This window comes from Onychomys torridus, chromosome 22 (assembly GCF_903995425.1).
Source record: "Onychomys torridus chromosome 22, mOncTor1.1, whole genome shotgun sequence".
Classification (NCBI taxonomy): Eukaryota; Metazoa; Chordata; class Mammalia; order Rodentia; family Cricetidae; genus Onychomys; species Onychomys torridus.
The window spans coordinates 7,261,618-7,278,831 of record NC_050464.1 but is presented as its reverse complement, the minus strand read 5'-3'; the positions used below and the strand labels follow the sequence as shown (position 1 = coordinate 7,278,831).

The window sequence follows — 17,214 nt, the reverse complement described above, 5'->3', positions numbered from 1 at the left end:
CCCAGTGTAGACCTCTGGCTTCCATGTACACCTGTTCAGACACACATGTTCGTTCATATGGCTCTTATTTTTAGACAGTAGATATTCTGAAATGCAGTCATTTTTACACTGTTCGTGGCTGATTTTAGAATTATCATCTCTGCATTATAGCCTATCTCATTGTCATCTGCACTTACACACACACACACACACACACACACTTAAAATAAAATCTTTAAAATAATAATAAGTTAGAAACTCAGGGTAGGGCTGTGAATGTAGTGCAGTGAAGAGCTCTGGTCTAGCACACACAAGGTCCTGGCTTCTGTTCCTAGTATTTGGCAAAAAGTGTTAAGAGGAAACACATCCCCTGCTAAACAGAGGAGAATGTGGGGCTACCATGATGGCTCAGGGGGTAAAGGTGCTTATGGCCAAGCCCAGTGACCTGCATTTGACCCCTGGGACCACATGGGGAAGGAGAGAATTGACTTCTCCAAAGGGCCTCTGACCACACAAGTGCCATGGTGTGTCCCACTCCTGACTAAACAAGTAAATATTTAGAAAAAAGAGGAGAGAGTGTGGCAGAACCATTTCAGAATTCAGTGGTCATGGAAGAAAGGGGTGCTCATGGGGTCCTACCCCTCCTTAAATATTTATACACACAGGATTGGTGATGGAGGGAGTGGTTTCCCAGTGTATAACTGCTGGGAAGGCACCCACAGTTCTGTAAGCAGCCCTGGTGAGCACATTTGGGTCTCTCTCTCTCTCTCTCTCTCTCTCTCTCTCACTCACACACACACACACACACACACACACCACAGATGCACCAACAAAAATAGAAGGGAGACCAGTTGGGAAGAACGGGATGAGTGGGAGTGGGACAGGGACAAGGGAGGGTAAGGGAGTATGTGAGCATGATCCTAATACAGTATGTGCTTATGAAAATACCATAGTGAAACTCATTAGTAAGCATAATTAATATGTGCTAATGAAAACATTAAAACTAAGCATATCTAAACTAGAGCACAAATCAGGCTTTAAAATTTTTTTTGCATGTTCTTAGAATGCTATCAAAACATTAACAATAAAAATTTAGAGCAGCAACTGCAGGTAGGGTTGTCCTGCCTGGCCCACAGTCAGGACAAATCTCTCTCACCCACCAGTCCCACAGCCCCTCAGACCCAACCAAGTAAACACACAGAGACTTACATTACTTATAAACTGTATGGCCGTGGCAGGCTTCTTGTTATCTAGTTCTTCTATCTTAAATTAACCCATTTCTATTCATCTATAAGTTGCCACGTGGCTCATAGCTTACCAGTATCTTAACATCTTCTCATAGCGGCAGCTGGCAGCGTCTCTCTGCCCCAGCCTTCCACTTCCCAGAATTCTCTTCTCTCCTTGTCTTAACTATACTTCCTGCCTGGCTACTGGCCAATCAGTGTTTTATTTATTAACCAATCAAAGCAACACATTTAACATACAGAACATCCCACAGCAAGCAACCCAAAAATATGTATTTTTCATGGGAAGGTTATTACAAGAACATGTGATCTGGATACTGTGAAATGTCCTGAAAACAAAACAAAAAAAGAATGAGTGCATCACATGTTCTTTCCTTTCCTCTTGTACCATAGTCACACTCTGAGTTAAACTCTTCATGTGGCTAGCAGTGTTTGGGGTGTAGAAATCTTGGTAGGGAAGGGCGTGTTAAATTGGCTCTGAAGTAAGGTTATCTTTTTTATTTTTATTTATTTATTTATTTACTTATTTACTTACTTACTTACTTACTTACTTACTTGGGTTTTTCGAGACAGGGCTTCTCTGTGTAGTTTTGGTCCCTGTCCTGGATCTTGCTCTGTATACTAGGCTGGCCTCAAACTCACAGAGATCTACCTGGCTCTGCCTCCCGAGTGCTGGGATTAAAGGCGTGCGCCATCACTGCTGCCTGGCTGGTTATTTCTTACTTTAAATTGGTGTGTTCCATTCACTGTTGTCTGTTGTGTGCCTCTCAGGTATGAAGTGTTACAGTTCTGCTGGCTGTCTCCTGACAAGAGACCAGCTGCAGAGGATGTGCACCGACTGCTCACTTACCTGCGGATGCAGAGCCAGCGGGACTCAGAGGTTGACTTTGAACAGCAGTGGACTGCTCTCAAGCCAGACACCAACAGCAGGGACACATCGAGTAGTGCTGCCTTCCCCATCCTTGACCACTTTGCCCGGGACAGGCTAGGTCGGGAGATGGAGGAGGTCCTCACAGTGACTGAGACCAGCCAGGGGCTGAGCTTCGAATACGTGTGGGAAGCTGCAAAGCATGACCATTTTGATGAGCGAGGTCATGGTCACCCAGACGAAGCCTTGTCTTACTCCAGCATGTTCTTCCCCGTTGAAGTGTTTGAGAGTTCTCTTTCAGATCCTGGCCCTGGCAAACAAGATAACAGTGGCCAAGAGGTACCCCTGAGGGCCCCTGGGGTGGTTCCTGTGTTTGACGCCCACAACCTCTCTGTTGGAAGTGACTATTACATTCAGTTGGAAGAGAAAAGCAGTAGCAATTTAGGGCTGGATTATCCACCTGCACTGCTCACAACTGAAGTGGATAATCCAGAGAGGGTGGGAGCTGAGGCACCCCAGCTTACAACCCTCAAGAACCTATTGTCTGAGGAGCCCAGTACAGATGATGATTTCTTCCAGAGCAGTGCCCACCCCAAAGAACCCAGCTCTGCTGAGGACTCACATGCTGCCAGCATTCCTGGGAGCCCTTTTAACATTTTCAGTGACCTTGACAAAGCAGATGACCTGCCCAGTCACCAAAAAATATTTGATCTAATGGAACTAAATGGAGTTCAAGCTGACTTTGAGCCAGTCACCTTGATTTCAAGCCTGGATGACCCCAAAGACACCTGCCACTCTGACAAGGAAAAGCCCCGTAAGCTCTCTGACCAGGATCCTCTGTGCTTATCAGAAAGCCTTTTGCACCAAGATCACTTTGATCCACTGAGTGTTCAAGAATTGTCAGAAAACTTTTTATTTCTTCAGGAGAAAAACCTTCTGAAAGGCTCGCTGCCTAGCAAGGAGCCAGTGAATGGTCTTCAAACAGAACTTAAGAATGCAGGTTTTACCTCCGCGACGTTAGATTCACCCCGGAGAGATTCTTTAAGTTCTGAAGTTGAGTTTCCTGAAAATACACTAGGCTTTCCTGTGTCACAGGAAAACATGAGTGGAGAGAATGAAGGTACAAGTGTCATGCTTCAAGGCAGTACATCACCACAGGCCTCCCCAGAAGTGCAGGTACCTCTGGCCCCACTCACAGAAGAAGCATCTCCTAATGGCCCCTTAGATTCAGTTCTGAGACCAGGAGAAACCAAATCCTTTGTAGATGTCAGAGTCTCTGAGGACTCCATCTGCCTGGATCTAAGCCCCAAGCCTATGACTGCCCCAGATGAAGTTCCTTCTACCAATGCCAAAACTCATGACGAGGGCAATGGGCCCCAAGACATCACCTGCCAAAGCAAGGAAGCCTTGAGTCTAACCAAAAGAGACTCCACCCTTGTGAATGATGGTCTTGCTGGTCAGGGTAGCATGGGGGGTAGTCTTCCAGAGTCTAGACAGGATTTACAAAATCAGCCATTTTCAGAAGACCTTCTTGGTGGCAGCTTACTGGAGAAAAGCTCAGAAGCTGTGGAGACTGTAAGTCAGCTTAATTACAGGGCTGCCCCCAAAGATGCAGCCTTGGCACCTGCCCTCTCCTCAGACTCCACCAGCCAAGACAGCCTCTTAGAAGACAGTTTTTCTACACCCCTCCCCACCTCAGAGCAGTCTGTGGAGACACCTGACTCCCTGGATTCAGTAGATGTCCATGAAGCATTACTAGAGTCCCTAAGCTCCCACACCCCTCAGAAACTCTTGCCCCCTGATAAGCCTGCAGACAGTGGCTATGAAACAGAGAACCTGGAGTCTCCTGAGTGGACCCTGCACCCTGCACCTGAGGGTGCTGCTGATTCAGACACGGCTGCAGCAGGTGACAGTGGCCAGAACAGTTTGCCTCCCAACCCAGTTATTGTCATCTCAGATGCAGGCGATGGCCACAGGGGTGCTGAAGGTCCTCCTCAGAGCTTCACACTTGGCACCCAGAGTTCATATCGAGACTCTGCGTACTTCTCAGACAATGATTCAGAGCCAGATAAAAAGCCTGAGGAGGTCCCAGTAATATCTGCCTCTGCCCTGGTCTTGGTAAAAGACCAGTCCCCACCTGAGCCTGTGGTCCCAGAGGAAAGCTCTGATGTCGGAGACAGCTGTCTTGAAGCCCCACAGAGCAAGCCAGATCAAAATCAGGTATCTGCTTTGCAGAATTCTTGTCACTCAGAACTGCAAGAAATGTTGCAGTCCACACCAGCTGATGCTTCCAGGGAGACATTTCCTGTGGACGATGAGGCCAGTAGCCCCTTGAGTTTGTTGAATTCAGAATTTAGCAGCTGTGATGACCTGGAGACACAGGAAGATCGCCCATGCACCCTGGCCTCTACTGGTACCAACACCAATGAACTCCTTGCATACACAAGTTCCACACTGGATAAATCCATGTCCAGCCACTTTGAGGGCCCCAAGCTGAAGGAGCCAGACATCGAAGGGAAATACCTGGGCAAACTCTGTGTATCTGGGATGCTGGATCTCTCGGAGGATGGGATGGATGCTGATGAGGAAGATGAGAACAGCGATGACTCAGACGAGGACCTGCGGGCCTTCAACTTGCACAGCCTTAGCTCTGAGTCAGAAGATGACACAGAGCACCCCGTGCCCATTATCGTCAGTAATGATGATGGCAGGCACTTGCGGAGTTTGTTGAAACCCTCGGCTGCTGAGGCCGTTGAGCAGCTGCCAGATGACTGGAAGAAGGAAAAGAAGGCAGTGACATTTTTTGATGATGTCACCGTTTACTTGTTTGACCAGGTATCCCAGACTTCTGTCCATATATATTGTGGAGAATTTTAAGAAGTGTGGAACTAACTGTGGCCTGATTGGGTTTTGTTTTTAAAAATCCAGTTTTATTTCCTATTATGTATGTGATGTTTGGGTATATGTGTTGGCATGTGTGGGGGACTGAGGTTGGTGCCGGTGTCTTCCTGGCTCACTTTCCACATTATAGAGAGGCAGGTTCTCTCCCTTAAACCCAGAAACTTGCTGATTCAGCTCATCTCAGCCAGCTTGCTCTGGGGATCCCATCTCTATTTCTCATGCCCTCAGATGACAGGAGCATCCTTTTCAGCATTTACATGGGTGCTGGGGACTTGCGTCCTCTTGCTTGCTTGGGAAGTGCTTTACCACTGGTTCTGTCTTCTGACTCCACAAGACACCCGTTCTTTTGGTGCCTTGTTCCTTGTGCCATCTCCCCTCACCAATCCAAACCACCTGCATCATCACCTTCCCCTGGTGCAGTGTCCATGCCCTACATGAGAGACCTGTGTGTTGGCTCTCATGTCACTCACTGAGCTCTAAGCCTTAGAAGTAACTTTTTCATAATGACTGCCACCTGGGATGTGACTGGGCTCCAGGTTCTCACACTCAAGGCAGGCAGTGGAAGCAATGCAGACATCTTTGACTGCCTCCTGCCCTCCATAGACCATGAGGTTGGGACAAGCATACCAGGCTCCCCAGGAGGGCATCATCATGTCATCACAGCTGTGGTCTTATTCATTTTATTTTATCGTTTGTTTTTCTGAGACCAGGTTTCTCTGTGTAGCCTTGACTGTCCTGGAATTCACTCTAGACCATGCTGGCCTTGAACCCAGGCATCCACGTTCCTCTGCCTCCTGAGTGCTGAGACTAAAAGTGTGCACCGTCATGCTCAGCTTTGAGGTCTTGTCTTTTAATTGCTGTTGAGGCAGCAGACTGTGGTAATGTAGAAGTCATTTGAGACTGGTGATATTCCAAGAATGGACAGAAATTAATTTTGCACAGGGCATTTGCATTCAGTTAAGGGAGAGAACCCTGGGCATTCTTCCTGGATCTCCTAACAGAGTTCCACTGAAATTAGTTGACCAAATTTTAGAATCTGACAATTGGCAGGAACACCCAACACTTGGGTGCAGGCCTAGAACAGTTGCTGGCAAGGAACTCTATAGCTGGTGGCCAGCAGCAGCCCCTGCAGGGTGAGTCTGGAGAGTAGGACTTGCAGGCAGCAGAACAGTCCTTCTGCTTTGACCCTTGGTGGCTTAGTGTGTGCTCTGCTTGGTGGGTAGACAGGCTTCTTGAAAATGGAATGGCTTATAACTAACTGGAGATCTCTTCCCCCCCCCCCCCCCTTCTTCCTCCTCCTCCTCCTCCTTTCTCTTTTGTGTGTGTGCATGTGTGGGTATACTTGTGTCTGCTCACAAGTAGAGGTCGATGTCACATGCCTGCATTGATTGCTGTCCATCTTATTTTTGAGACTAGTCATCTGGTTGAACCAGGATCTCTCTGTTTTAATCCCCAGCTTCAAATTTAAAAACAAAAACAAACATCTGTGCACCACTTGCATGCCTGGTTCCCAAAGAGGTATCTCCTAGAACAGGAATTACAGATGGTTGTGAGCTACCTGTGTGTGTGCTGGGAATCAAACCTAGGTCCACTGACAGAACAGCCAGTGCTCTTAACTGCTGAGGCATCTCTCCAGCCCCAGACACCTAGCTTTTTATATGGGTGTTAAGGATTGAATTTAGGTCCCCAGGCTTTCATGCAAGCACTTTACCAGCTGAACCTTCCTTCCTCCATGTTCTTTGTAAACTTTGAGTTACTAGTTTATGTGATGTTAATGGATCCCAGGGCCTTGCGCTGGTGGTGTACTGTCACTGCCATACATCCCTAGCCTTTGTTTTTGAGACAGGTAAGGTAGGTAGTTCAAGCTACTTTTGAATTCTATAGCTCAGGCTGTCCTTGAACTGATAGTTCTGCTGCCTTGGTCTCCTGAGTGCTGAGGTTGTAGATGTTAGCCATCACATGTGGACCCTGGATTTGCTTCTTGAATCAGATTATGGTTAAACTTTCAAGTCGTGGGGCCTGAGAATGGTGTCGGGTCCTTGGTGTCTCTGATACTGCCTGCCCTACTTTTTGCTTAGTTCCCAGAGCTAAGCCCTTGGCTTTCATCCTGTCCTCTGGGAAGCAGCTTCTTAGGGTCCTGTAGTGGAGGCTTCCCTTTGTCCCTAGGATGCTGTATTCTTGTCAGCCTGGCTTGCTGAGCCCTAGGTGGCCAGCAGCAGACAAAACCCTCCCATTCCCTGCTGCCATGGGAAAAAGAAACATACCTGGCTGAGGCTGATTCCTGGGCGGGCTGCCTACCACCTCCTGCTGCTTCCAGGGATCTCCCCAGGCCTGACCTCCAGAACCACCCAGCCAGGATGGCTCCAAAGACCAGAAAAGAACCTGCCTCCTATTTGGCTCCCTTGTTGCTTTGTTTAGCTTTGCTGTTTGGTGCTGTCTTTGCCTTCTTCCTCAGGGAGCTTCTGGAAGAAGACACTGGAAGATTTGTGCTCTCTCTCTCCAAAGAATGGCTTTTGGTTTCATGATTTTTTTTTCTTTATTGTTTTTCTCTTTTCAATTTCATTGATTCCTGCTTCATCTTTAGTATTTCCTTCTACTCGCTTGGGTTTATTTTGCTTTTCATTGTCTAGTTTTCTTTTTATTGTTTAATAAGTATGAGTGTTTTACCTGCCTGTATGTCTGTGCACCACATGTACGCTTTTCCCAGAGGCCAAAAGAGGGTATCAGATCCCCTGGAACTGGAGTTACAGATGGTTGTGAGGTACTTTGTGGGTGCTGGGAATCAAACCCAGGTCTTCTGGAAGAGCAGCCAGTGCTCTTAACTCCTGTGCCATCCCTCCAGCCCCTTTTTCTAGATTCTTAAGGTAAAAACTTTGGGATTTGAGGCTTCTTTTAGTCTCTTCGACTTTAATGCTATAAATTCCTTCTTGCTGCTAGAGCTGCTTCCCAAAAACTTTATGTGTTGTGCTGTTACTTTCCTCCAGCTCAAAATGTCTTCTCATTTTCCTCAAGGCTTCCTCTTTGACCCGTCCAAGACTTGTATGTATATTATGTCATTTCTAAGACTTGGAGATTTTCTTTTTTATAATTGTTACTGCATTTATTTTGTACATTTATTATTTTTAATTTATTCAGTATATGTGTGCTTACGCCACAGTGTAAATGTGGAGGTCAGAGGATAGGTTGAGGAGTCATTTCTCCATGTGAGTTCTGAGAATCCCAACTTTTTGAGTCATCAGGCTTAGCAGCAAGCACCTTTACCATAGAGCATATCTCCCAATTTCTCCACTTATTCATCTGTTTGTTCAGTGTGTATAGGTGTAGGTGTACAAATACCACGGGCACATGTGGAGGTCAGAGGACAACTTGAGAGTTGCTTCTCTCCTTGGCAGCAGGCACCTTTACTTGCTGAGCCAACTGGCTGGCTCCAGTTGGAGATTTTCTTGTATCTTTCTGGTATGGACTTGTAGTCTAATTGGGGGTGTGGGGGGGAAGCTAAGGTACAAGTGTTTGCCGCCATGCCTGGCAAATGTGCATGCCTCACATCCTCATGCATGGCAGACAAAATCTAAAGTGACCCACCCTTCAAGGAGCCAGGACAACCTCACTGCCCAGAAGAAATGATCCACACAGGTGCCAAAGGTCACGAGCACTGGGATTATCTAAAGAGAGTTTAAACAGTGAGGCCAAATGCTGATGGGAAAGGCAGGCGGCACTTTATGGGTTAACCCAGCTTCCCAGCCCCCTGAAAGTCTGTTTTCAATGGTGTGCTTGAGTTTAGGGTGTGCCATTTGATTCTGCTCTTCTGAGTCAGACTACTTCCTTCCTTTGGAATAGTGTCAGTAGTGTGTTTCTCTGTGGTGGGTGTTAGTGAGTCCTTTCACTTAGACATTGGAGGTAGTTGTCACAGGGATTTCATCATGTCTATTTCATCATGGCCCCTTTGGGGTCAGCTTGGATCAGCATTTCACCACTTCAGATAGAATGTAGAGACTTTCCTTCAGGGTGTGGCTTACTGTCCCTCCTTCCTGGCTTTGTCACGTGCTTTAGATCTAGATCCATTGGAAACCTTCATCAAAATCTGGGGTTACAGCTCAGTGGTAGAACACTTGCCTGGCTAAGACACCATGACCAAAAAACAAAAAACAAAAAAAAACAAAAACACCAAAACCGTGCAGTATATTTTACTTCCAATCATCAAACATCTTAAGAAATTCATGAGCTTGAGCTAAAGATGAGGCTTAGTTGGTGGAATATTTGCCTAGCATGTGTAAATACCAGCACCCCAGAGTATGGGTCACATAGAGTGTAATCCAGCACTCAGGAGACACACACACACACGCACGCGCACGCACACACACACACACACACACACACACACACTCTCTCTCTCTCTCTCTCTCTCTCTCTCTCTCTCTCTCTCTCTCTCAGTGGGGAAAAGTGCTTGCTCCCAAGCCCAGCAACCCAAGTTCAGTTCCTGGGACATAATGGAGGAAGGAGAGAACTGACAAGTTGTCCTCTGACCTCCACATGTGTGCCATGGCATATGCAGACCCCTACTCCCACAGAGGAAATAAATAAGTGAATAAAAGCAGTATGATCATTTTTGTAAAAAGGAAAAAGCTCGAGGCAAATGGTTTAATATTCACTCCAATGGTTCTGTCTTCAGCACTGGTGCTCCCAGGCTCCTGTCTGTTGTCTTGTTCTACTTCGAGACGTTCATTCAGCTTTTCTCAGCCTCTTTCCCCCCAAATCCACTGACAACCAGTTCTTCATCTCATACTTCCTCCTGGAGGATGTTTTCTCTGACCATATTCGGAGTTGATAGCCCTTTCCCGTCAGTATTTGGCCTCACTGTTTAAACTCTCTTCAGATAATCCCAGTGCTTGTGACCTTTGGCACCTGTGTGGATCATTTCTTCTGGGCAGTGAGGTTGTCCTGGCTCCTTGAAGGCTGGGTCACTTTAGATTTTGTGTCTTCCCATCATGCTTATGGGTCATCTGTCTTTTCAGGTTGGTGGAGTGTTGATATGATTGTCTTAGGCCTTCACAGCTGGCTTCAGGCCACAAGCTCCAGCCAGCCTTCTGTGAGCTTTGGTATCAGAACTAGTTCCTCTTTCCAATCTGTGGCCAGGGGATGTACCCACTGGCCAGGCTGGAGTGTGGTGGCATCCCCTCATCCCCCACTGTCCAGTCTTCACAGCTTTGGTGTATTGTTTGGGAATAGCTCAAAGGTAGGCCCAGAAACTTGTCTAGTTGCTTTTCTGAGCTCCTACCCTTGGTGATAACCCTGTAATTGCAGCCCTGTACACCTTCTTGGTTCTCCAGGCAGAAAGATGGTACCCAAGCCTGCCACACAAGCCAGGAAATCATAGAAACCATCAGGGATCCTCTTCAGAGCCAGCCATCAGATTGTATGGAGATGGTGACAGGGACAGAGCAGGGACAAGGAGAGAAAGGAACCTTGAGTTGTCCTGCTCGGAGAGTTAAAAGATCCTTTCCTTTCCTAGAACCAGAACGAAAACCTCCAACAACCCTGTCCAGGCCAGGGTGTTCCAAAGGCAACATGTCTGCTGTGCAGTCCCAGTGTGGTCCCACTTTGGAGTCTGGGACTCTTCCCTCCTGCATCTGCTTGTTCATTTTCTTCTCAGAGGCTTCAGGACTGTCTTGTACAGATGCTAGAGCTACATTCGAGGGACCATATATGGCAGGACCTTGCCGTACATAGTGGCACAAGCCTGTAATCCCATCATTCAGGAGGCAGAAAGGATCAAGAGATTGATGCTAGCGTGAGCTTGACAGCAAATTTGAGACCTCTCTGGGTTATATAGTGAGATATTGCCTAAAAAAAAAAAAGAGGCCAGGTAGTTACCATTTAGTCCTAGCACTCGGAGGCAGAGGCAGGTAGATCTTTGTGAGTTCAGGCCAGCCTGGTCTACAGAGAGAGTTTCAAGACAGCCAGGGCTACATAGAGAAACCTTGTTGGGAAGAGGAGGGAGAAAGAAGAGGAGGTGGAGGCGGGGTAGAAAAGGGGCTGGAGAGAACTAACTGGTCTTGATATTGCACACCTTTAATTCCAGAAATCTGGAGGCTGAGAGGCAGGTGGATACCTAGAGTTTGAGGCCATCCTGGTCTACATAGTAAGACTGTGTCAAAAGAGAGGTGGGGGTGGGGACTGGAGAGATAGATGGCTCATGAATTAAGAATAGCAGCTGCCTTTGCAGAGGACCTGGGTTCCCATCACTCATTTGGTAGTTCAAATCCTGAGGACCTGATGCCTTCTTTCTCACATAAAGTAAATAACTCTTTCTAGGACACGCCACCCAATGAACCTGTGTCAGCCTGGGTGTGGTTAGGTATGTGGGCTCTCAAAAACTAGAATATTTGTTTGTCTTTTCAGGAAACTCCCACCAAAGAGCTGGGGCACTGTGGAGGAGAAGCACATGGTCCTGGGCCCAGCAGCCCAGCAGCATCCTCAGGCTCACCCTACCTGGGCAGGTGCATGAATTCAGAGAGTTCCACAGATGAAGAAGGTATTAGACTGCTGAGTTGATTAGTTGTAAAGGCAGTGGAAAGGAACATTATTCTCGGGGGGCAGGGGTTTGTTGTGTTGTTTGCTTTTCTTTTTTTTTTTTTTCCGGAGCTGAGGACTGAACCCAGGGCTTTGCACTTTCTAGCAAATGCTCTACTACTGAGCTAAATCTCCAACCCCTGTTTGCTTTTCTTTTAGACAGAGTCTGGCCTGGAATGTAAGAGATTCCCCCTATCTTTGCCACCCAAGTGCTGGGATTAAAGATGTGTGCCACCATGCCTGGCTTATGTTAACATTGTTGGAAAGGAACATCACTTGTTTTGAAATGACCCTTGAAGAAACACACTTCCCATGTGTTTCTGCTCTGCCATCTGTTGGCAGATTGTGTCTTATGCCCTGGGCTCCTTCTGCTTATCCTGATAAGCATAAAGTGATAACAGGGTGACGTTCTTACTGCAGGTGGAGGCTTTGAATGGGATGATGACTTCTCCCCAGATCCTTTCATGTCAAAAACAACAAGCCTTCTGGGTTCCAAGCCTTCTCTTCAAACCTCCAAATACTTTTCTCCGCCCCCACCAGCCAGGAGTGTGGAGCAGAGCTGGCCACACGTGTCCCCCTGTTCCAGGTTCTCCATCTCTCCTGCCAACATTGCCAGCTTCTCACTCACACACCTCACGGACTCAGACATTGAACAAGGAGGTGAGAGGAGCCCTGCATGTGCTGGGGGTGGGGCTGTGGCAGAGGCATGATGGCTTTCAGCCAGGAGTGCTCCTACCCTAGACCTTAAGGAATGATGAGCTAATGCTATTTCAGTCTTTCCTGGGTAGATTACATATACATTTGCTTGAAAATTCTGTGTGTGGTGGTGTGGGGGGGTGTTCCTTAGGTGTGCTAAGCACATTGTTCTACCTTTGAGGTATATCCCCTCACTGGGGAATTCTAGGCAGGTGCTCTACCACTGAGCCACACCCCAGCCCCTCACTGGGGAATTCTAGGCAGGTGCTCTACCACTGAGCCACACCCCAGCCCCTCACTGGGGGTTCTAGGCAGGTGCTCTACCACTGAGTCACACCCCAGCCCCTCACTGGGGATTCTAGGCAGGTGCTCTACCACTGAGCCACTCTCCAGCCCCTCACTGGGGATTCTAGGCAGGTGCTCTACCACTGAGCCACTCTCCAGCCCCTCACTGGGGGATTCTAGGCAGGTGCTCTACCACTGAGCCACACCCAGCCCCTCACTGGGGGATTCTAGGCAGGTGCTCTACCACTGAGCCACACCCCAGCCCCTCACTGGGGGATTCTAGGCAGGTGTTCTACCACTGAGCCACACCCAGCCCCTCACTGGGGGATTCTAGGCAGGTGCTCTACCACTGAGCCACACCCCAGCCCCTCACTGGGGGATTCTAGGCAGGTGTTCTACCACTGAGCCACACCCAGCCCCTCACTGGGGGATTCTAGGCAGGTGCTCTACCACTGAGCCACACCCCAGCCCCTCACTGAGGGATTCTAGGCAGGTGCTCTACCACTGAGCCACACCCCAGCCCCTCACTGGGGGATTCTAGGCAGGTGCTCTACCACTGAGCCACACCCAGCCCCTCACTGCTTTACCACTAAGCTCTATCCCCAGGTCTCTTCTTACTCTTTGTTTTGTTTTGTTTTTGAGACATAAAGTTTTACCAAGTTGTCCTGCCTGTCCTGTATTCAGTTTGGCCTTGAACTTTCAATCCTGCTTCAGATTCCCAAATGGCTGAAATAACAGGCCTGTTATATCTCTCACAGCTTGACAGTGCATGTTTGGCCATACTTAGCACATTTGGAATCTCTCCCAGTGCTCATTTCTGTCTAGCCCTGCTGGTCTGGTCCTGGAGAGGCTGTTTTCTTCCCCCTTGCTGCCAGCCCTGCTTCCTTGGGTCCCACTGCTCTCTCCCAGAGGAGCACCCTGCACAGGCACCTGCTCTAGGCACACTTGACCTGTGGTTTGGACTTGAGCCCAGGCTCTCTGTCTCTACCCTGGCAGTGTTGATTTTGCCATTAAGTCTTGGTCTATGTGCGATACCAGAGGGCCAGCTGGGAACTCATAGCAGGGCCAATTTGAAGTAGCAATACCTGAACATATGGGCCCCTTTCCCTATACCAAGATTGGAAGATAAATGTTAATAGGTACATTTTTTATTTGAAGTTTACAGATCAAATAATAAATGTAGGATATGAAGTGCTTTTATTTGTTTACATAGTTTTCACCTGTGCTAATGAGATAATGCCTGTGCCTAAGGATCGCAGGGGGGCAGGTGCATGGGTCAGGCTGGCTTACTTCAGTGCCCCTGAGTGTGGCCATGGAGCCACTGTGGGAGCCAAGCAGCTGTGTATGCAGAACCCCGCCGGCTGGGGGAAGGAGGGACGGACAGGGCAGCACAGGAAGGCATGAAGCAGCCTGGGCACCAGCTGAGGTTCTTTCCCCATCGCTCTGGTCTGGTCACCTCCATGCTCATAGTGTCTGGGTAGTCAGTTCTTAAAACTGATCCACTTTGTCCTGTTGCTTCTGTCTGGGAAATAGGAAGCAGTGAAGATGGAGAGAAGGATTAGTGGCTGTGGACGCACTCTCCGGCCCAAGCAGTGTTCCTGCATGTCCGCCTGAGCAATGACATCGACTCCTTGGTGGCTGCTACCAGACAGTGAAAGGCTCAGGAGTGATGGGGAGCCAGGCCAGCAGCCAGGAAGCCAGCTCCCTCTACAGCCCTCGCCTGCGCTGCTCATGCACTAGGAGTGCTCTGGGGGCAACCTGTGGAGGTGGCTGCACTGCCATAGGGCTCTGGCGTATGAGTGTTGGGGGACCTGTGCACCCCAGGTCATGGGTCTGTTTTCTGTGTGGGTGTCTTCCCCACCACACCTGTGCCTCTAGTTTGGGCACAGATGCCACAAAGGAGTACACCAGGGGAAGGTCACAGTGAGCCATATTTATTGTTTCTAAGGAAACCACTAATTGCTCTCTGACTGCACTGTGGGTGAGTGTTTGAGCTCCCAATGTTGTACAGCATCGTAAATTATACAAGGAAAACATGGCAGGCCAAGATGGTGCTGTCTACTGGTTTGATTTTTTTTCCCCCGTCTTCTCGTGTGTTTGCCCTGCATGGTACTGTAAAGCTTCGATATTTTGAGTGTTCTATCTTCAGACCTGTGGGAACTGTACACAGGTACTCTTTCCCAGTCCATGCTGACTCTGGGTGTTTGTGTTCTGTGTTCCTAGAGGAAATATTTTTGATGAGTTGAAAACGGCTGCTTCATTTCATTGATTGCATCAAGCATGTTTCTGAAGGAGGTGGATTCTTCCTGAGCAGTCTGTCCTGCCTCTTATGCTTTTAAATCCTTTTGTGTAGAAATCCAATAAGAGATGCACCCAGAACTCAGCGCTCAGTGCCCAGGGCCATTTTCTGGGGTGGCAGGTGAGGCCTGTACCACTTCCTTTCCACGGAGGCCAGCCTATAAGAGATCTCATATGTCTTGCAGCAGGCAGGGACCTCTGAGGCCCTGAGTTCCCATGAAGAACTGTGGGTGCAAAGAGCAGTTTGTCAACTATGGGTGCTGCTGAGAGAGCTATTTGAAAATGTTTGGGGTTGGGGCTTCCCATTCCAGGCGGCAGCACCCAGGAGACAGAGAGCACCCTGTACCTTCAAGGAGGAGGACAGGGACCCCAGCAGGGCCTCCAGCAGCCCTCATGGCCTCCTGGCTGCCCTGGGAAACCCACACATGCCTCCCCTTCTGTATCAAGCACCCAGCTTTCCTCTTGTCCTGAAAGGGATCTCAAGTCTTCAGGATAGTCTCAGTTCGTCATCGAAGGAATCTGGTGTCCCCAACACAAGGCTGGCCTCGCTCTGCTGCCCAGGAGTCCTGCTTTGACATAAGGAAATGTCGGTGGCTAGTGCCATGGCAATGCCATGTTGAGTGGGGACTGCACCTGTTGGGGTAGCCCTTCTTACATGGGCTGATCATCCCAAATAATTCCCGGTGCTGATCCCACTACCCAGACTCCAGTCTCCAGGCCCTGGCTAGGACATTGTGATGTCAATCAGAGGGACTTGGGCCCTCCTACAGAGTGCAAGTGTGGATGTCGGCTTGAGTTTATGTAGCAAATTATGATCTTTATTATCAACTCTGATTCGATCCATGAATTTTTTATACTAAGCAATAACTTTACAATCAACAGAAGACAATTGAGAACAGATAGTCTCCTTTTCCTGTACTTGGTGCAGACCTAGCATGCCTGGCTCCATAGAAAGCACTGGATCTTGTGACATGTATATTACAAACAGGGCATTTGAAAGTAACTTTGCCAAAATTGTCATAACTGAATTTTTTGCTGTGTGGACTTTCTTAATTTTTTTTTAACCTCTATCTACCAGTCTTAGTTGAGAAAGAGAGAAGCAATTATATTAAGGTTTTGGTTTTTTTGTTTTTTTTTTGTTTTTTTTTTTCAAATTATAGGTTTAAGAAGTTCAGATTCACTGATTACAATCACGTGAATCCATAGACTATATATAGCCTTCTTCCGCAGTCAGCCTAGGATAAATTTATTGACATCTGAGGACTGATCATCTTTCACCATGTTGAAGGGATTTTAACAATACAATTCCCATTTATATTTATATCTATATCGCTTTCATGGTTAATTGCCAAAACAAAAGCATTTTATAGATTGAGTTGGGGTGGGGGTGGGGTGGGTCTCTCTGTGGTGTCGCATGGAAGGGAAGACTTTGTATAACCCTTGTCAACACACCCTCCCAAAGTCTCAAGCAATCTGCAGAGATCTCAGTAGATTAAGTTCTCGGTTTTGAAATGTGAGCATGCGCTTTGCCATCCTGTGGGTTTTGTCTTGTTTTGTTTTTTATTTTTGTTTTTGGCTTTTTCAAGACAGGGTTTCTTTGTGTAGCCCTGGCTGTCCTAGAACTCGCTTTGTAGGCCAGGCTAGCCTCAAACTCACAGAGATCTTCCTGCCTCTGCGTCCCAAGTGCTGCCACCACACCCAGCTGGTTGTGTTATTTTTAATGATAATTTGGTTGCTGTTGGTGGACTTTCCAAACTTGTTCATTCAAATAAGTGAATGTGAAATCAGTGGTCCCTGTAGCTGGCGTGGGCTGGGCTCAGTGATTCTTTTCCTGCTCTCCCTTGAGTGCCCTCCATCTTCCACCTGACAGACAGGAAACTGTCTTTTAAGTCCTCTAATAAAAATAATGAGCCCTCCATGTCTTTTTTCAATATCCTCCATTTGTTATAAGGTGACCGATCATAAGTCAGAAAGAAAAAAGTAGTCCCCTTCCCCATGAGACTCAGACTCTGTCTGGGCCAAAAGTCCATCACTAAAAGGCTGAAATTGCGAACAGCCTCCCTCCTATTTCCAGATGTACAGACCTGACTGTTTTTAGAAGGATGGCTTTATCTAAGGAAGTCTGTCTCCCTGCTGTGGAATGCCCTTTAAAACCTTTTTTTTCCCCCCTCCATATTTCTCAGAGGGTATTTGTAGAACTAGTGACCTATTACATGTCTGTCCCCAGCACTAGGGAGGAAAGCAGGGAGCTCCTCATCCTCTCACCTCTCAGCCCATCACCCGAAAACTCAGGTTCTGTGTGCCACATGTCAGAGCACCCACCTCGAGAGAAGTCACCTTCCCGTAAGAATGGGCAGACACGGTTACTTCAAA

The 17,214-nt window shown here is 47.9% G+C and overlaps 1 protein-coding gene across 2 annotated transcripts in view; it reads left to right on the top strand.

Moving 5' to 3' along the window:
* The window catches only part of Lmtk2 (lemur tyrosine kinase 2), a 96,216-nt gene extending 80,280 nt beyond the window's left edge, over positions 1-15,936 (top strand). For both annotated transcript variants that reach the window (XM_036171953.1, XM_036171952.1), the window contains exons 11-14: positions 1,995-4,926; positions 11,392-11,524; positions 11,983-12,222; positions 14,077-15,936. In XM_036171953.1, coding sequence (XP_036027846.1) covers positions 1,995-4,926; positions 11,392-11,524; positions 11,983-12,222; positions 14,077-14,105 — 3,334 coding nt within the window. In that variant the 3' untranslated portion in view covers positions 14,106-15,936. The remainder of the gene's footprint in view (positions 1-1,994; positions 4,927-11,391; positions 11,525-11,982; positions 12,223-14,076) is intronic.
* The last annotated feature ends 1,278 nt before the right edge of the window (positions 15,937-17,214 follow it).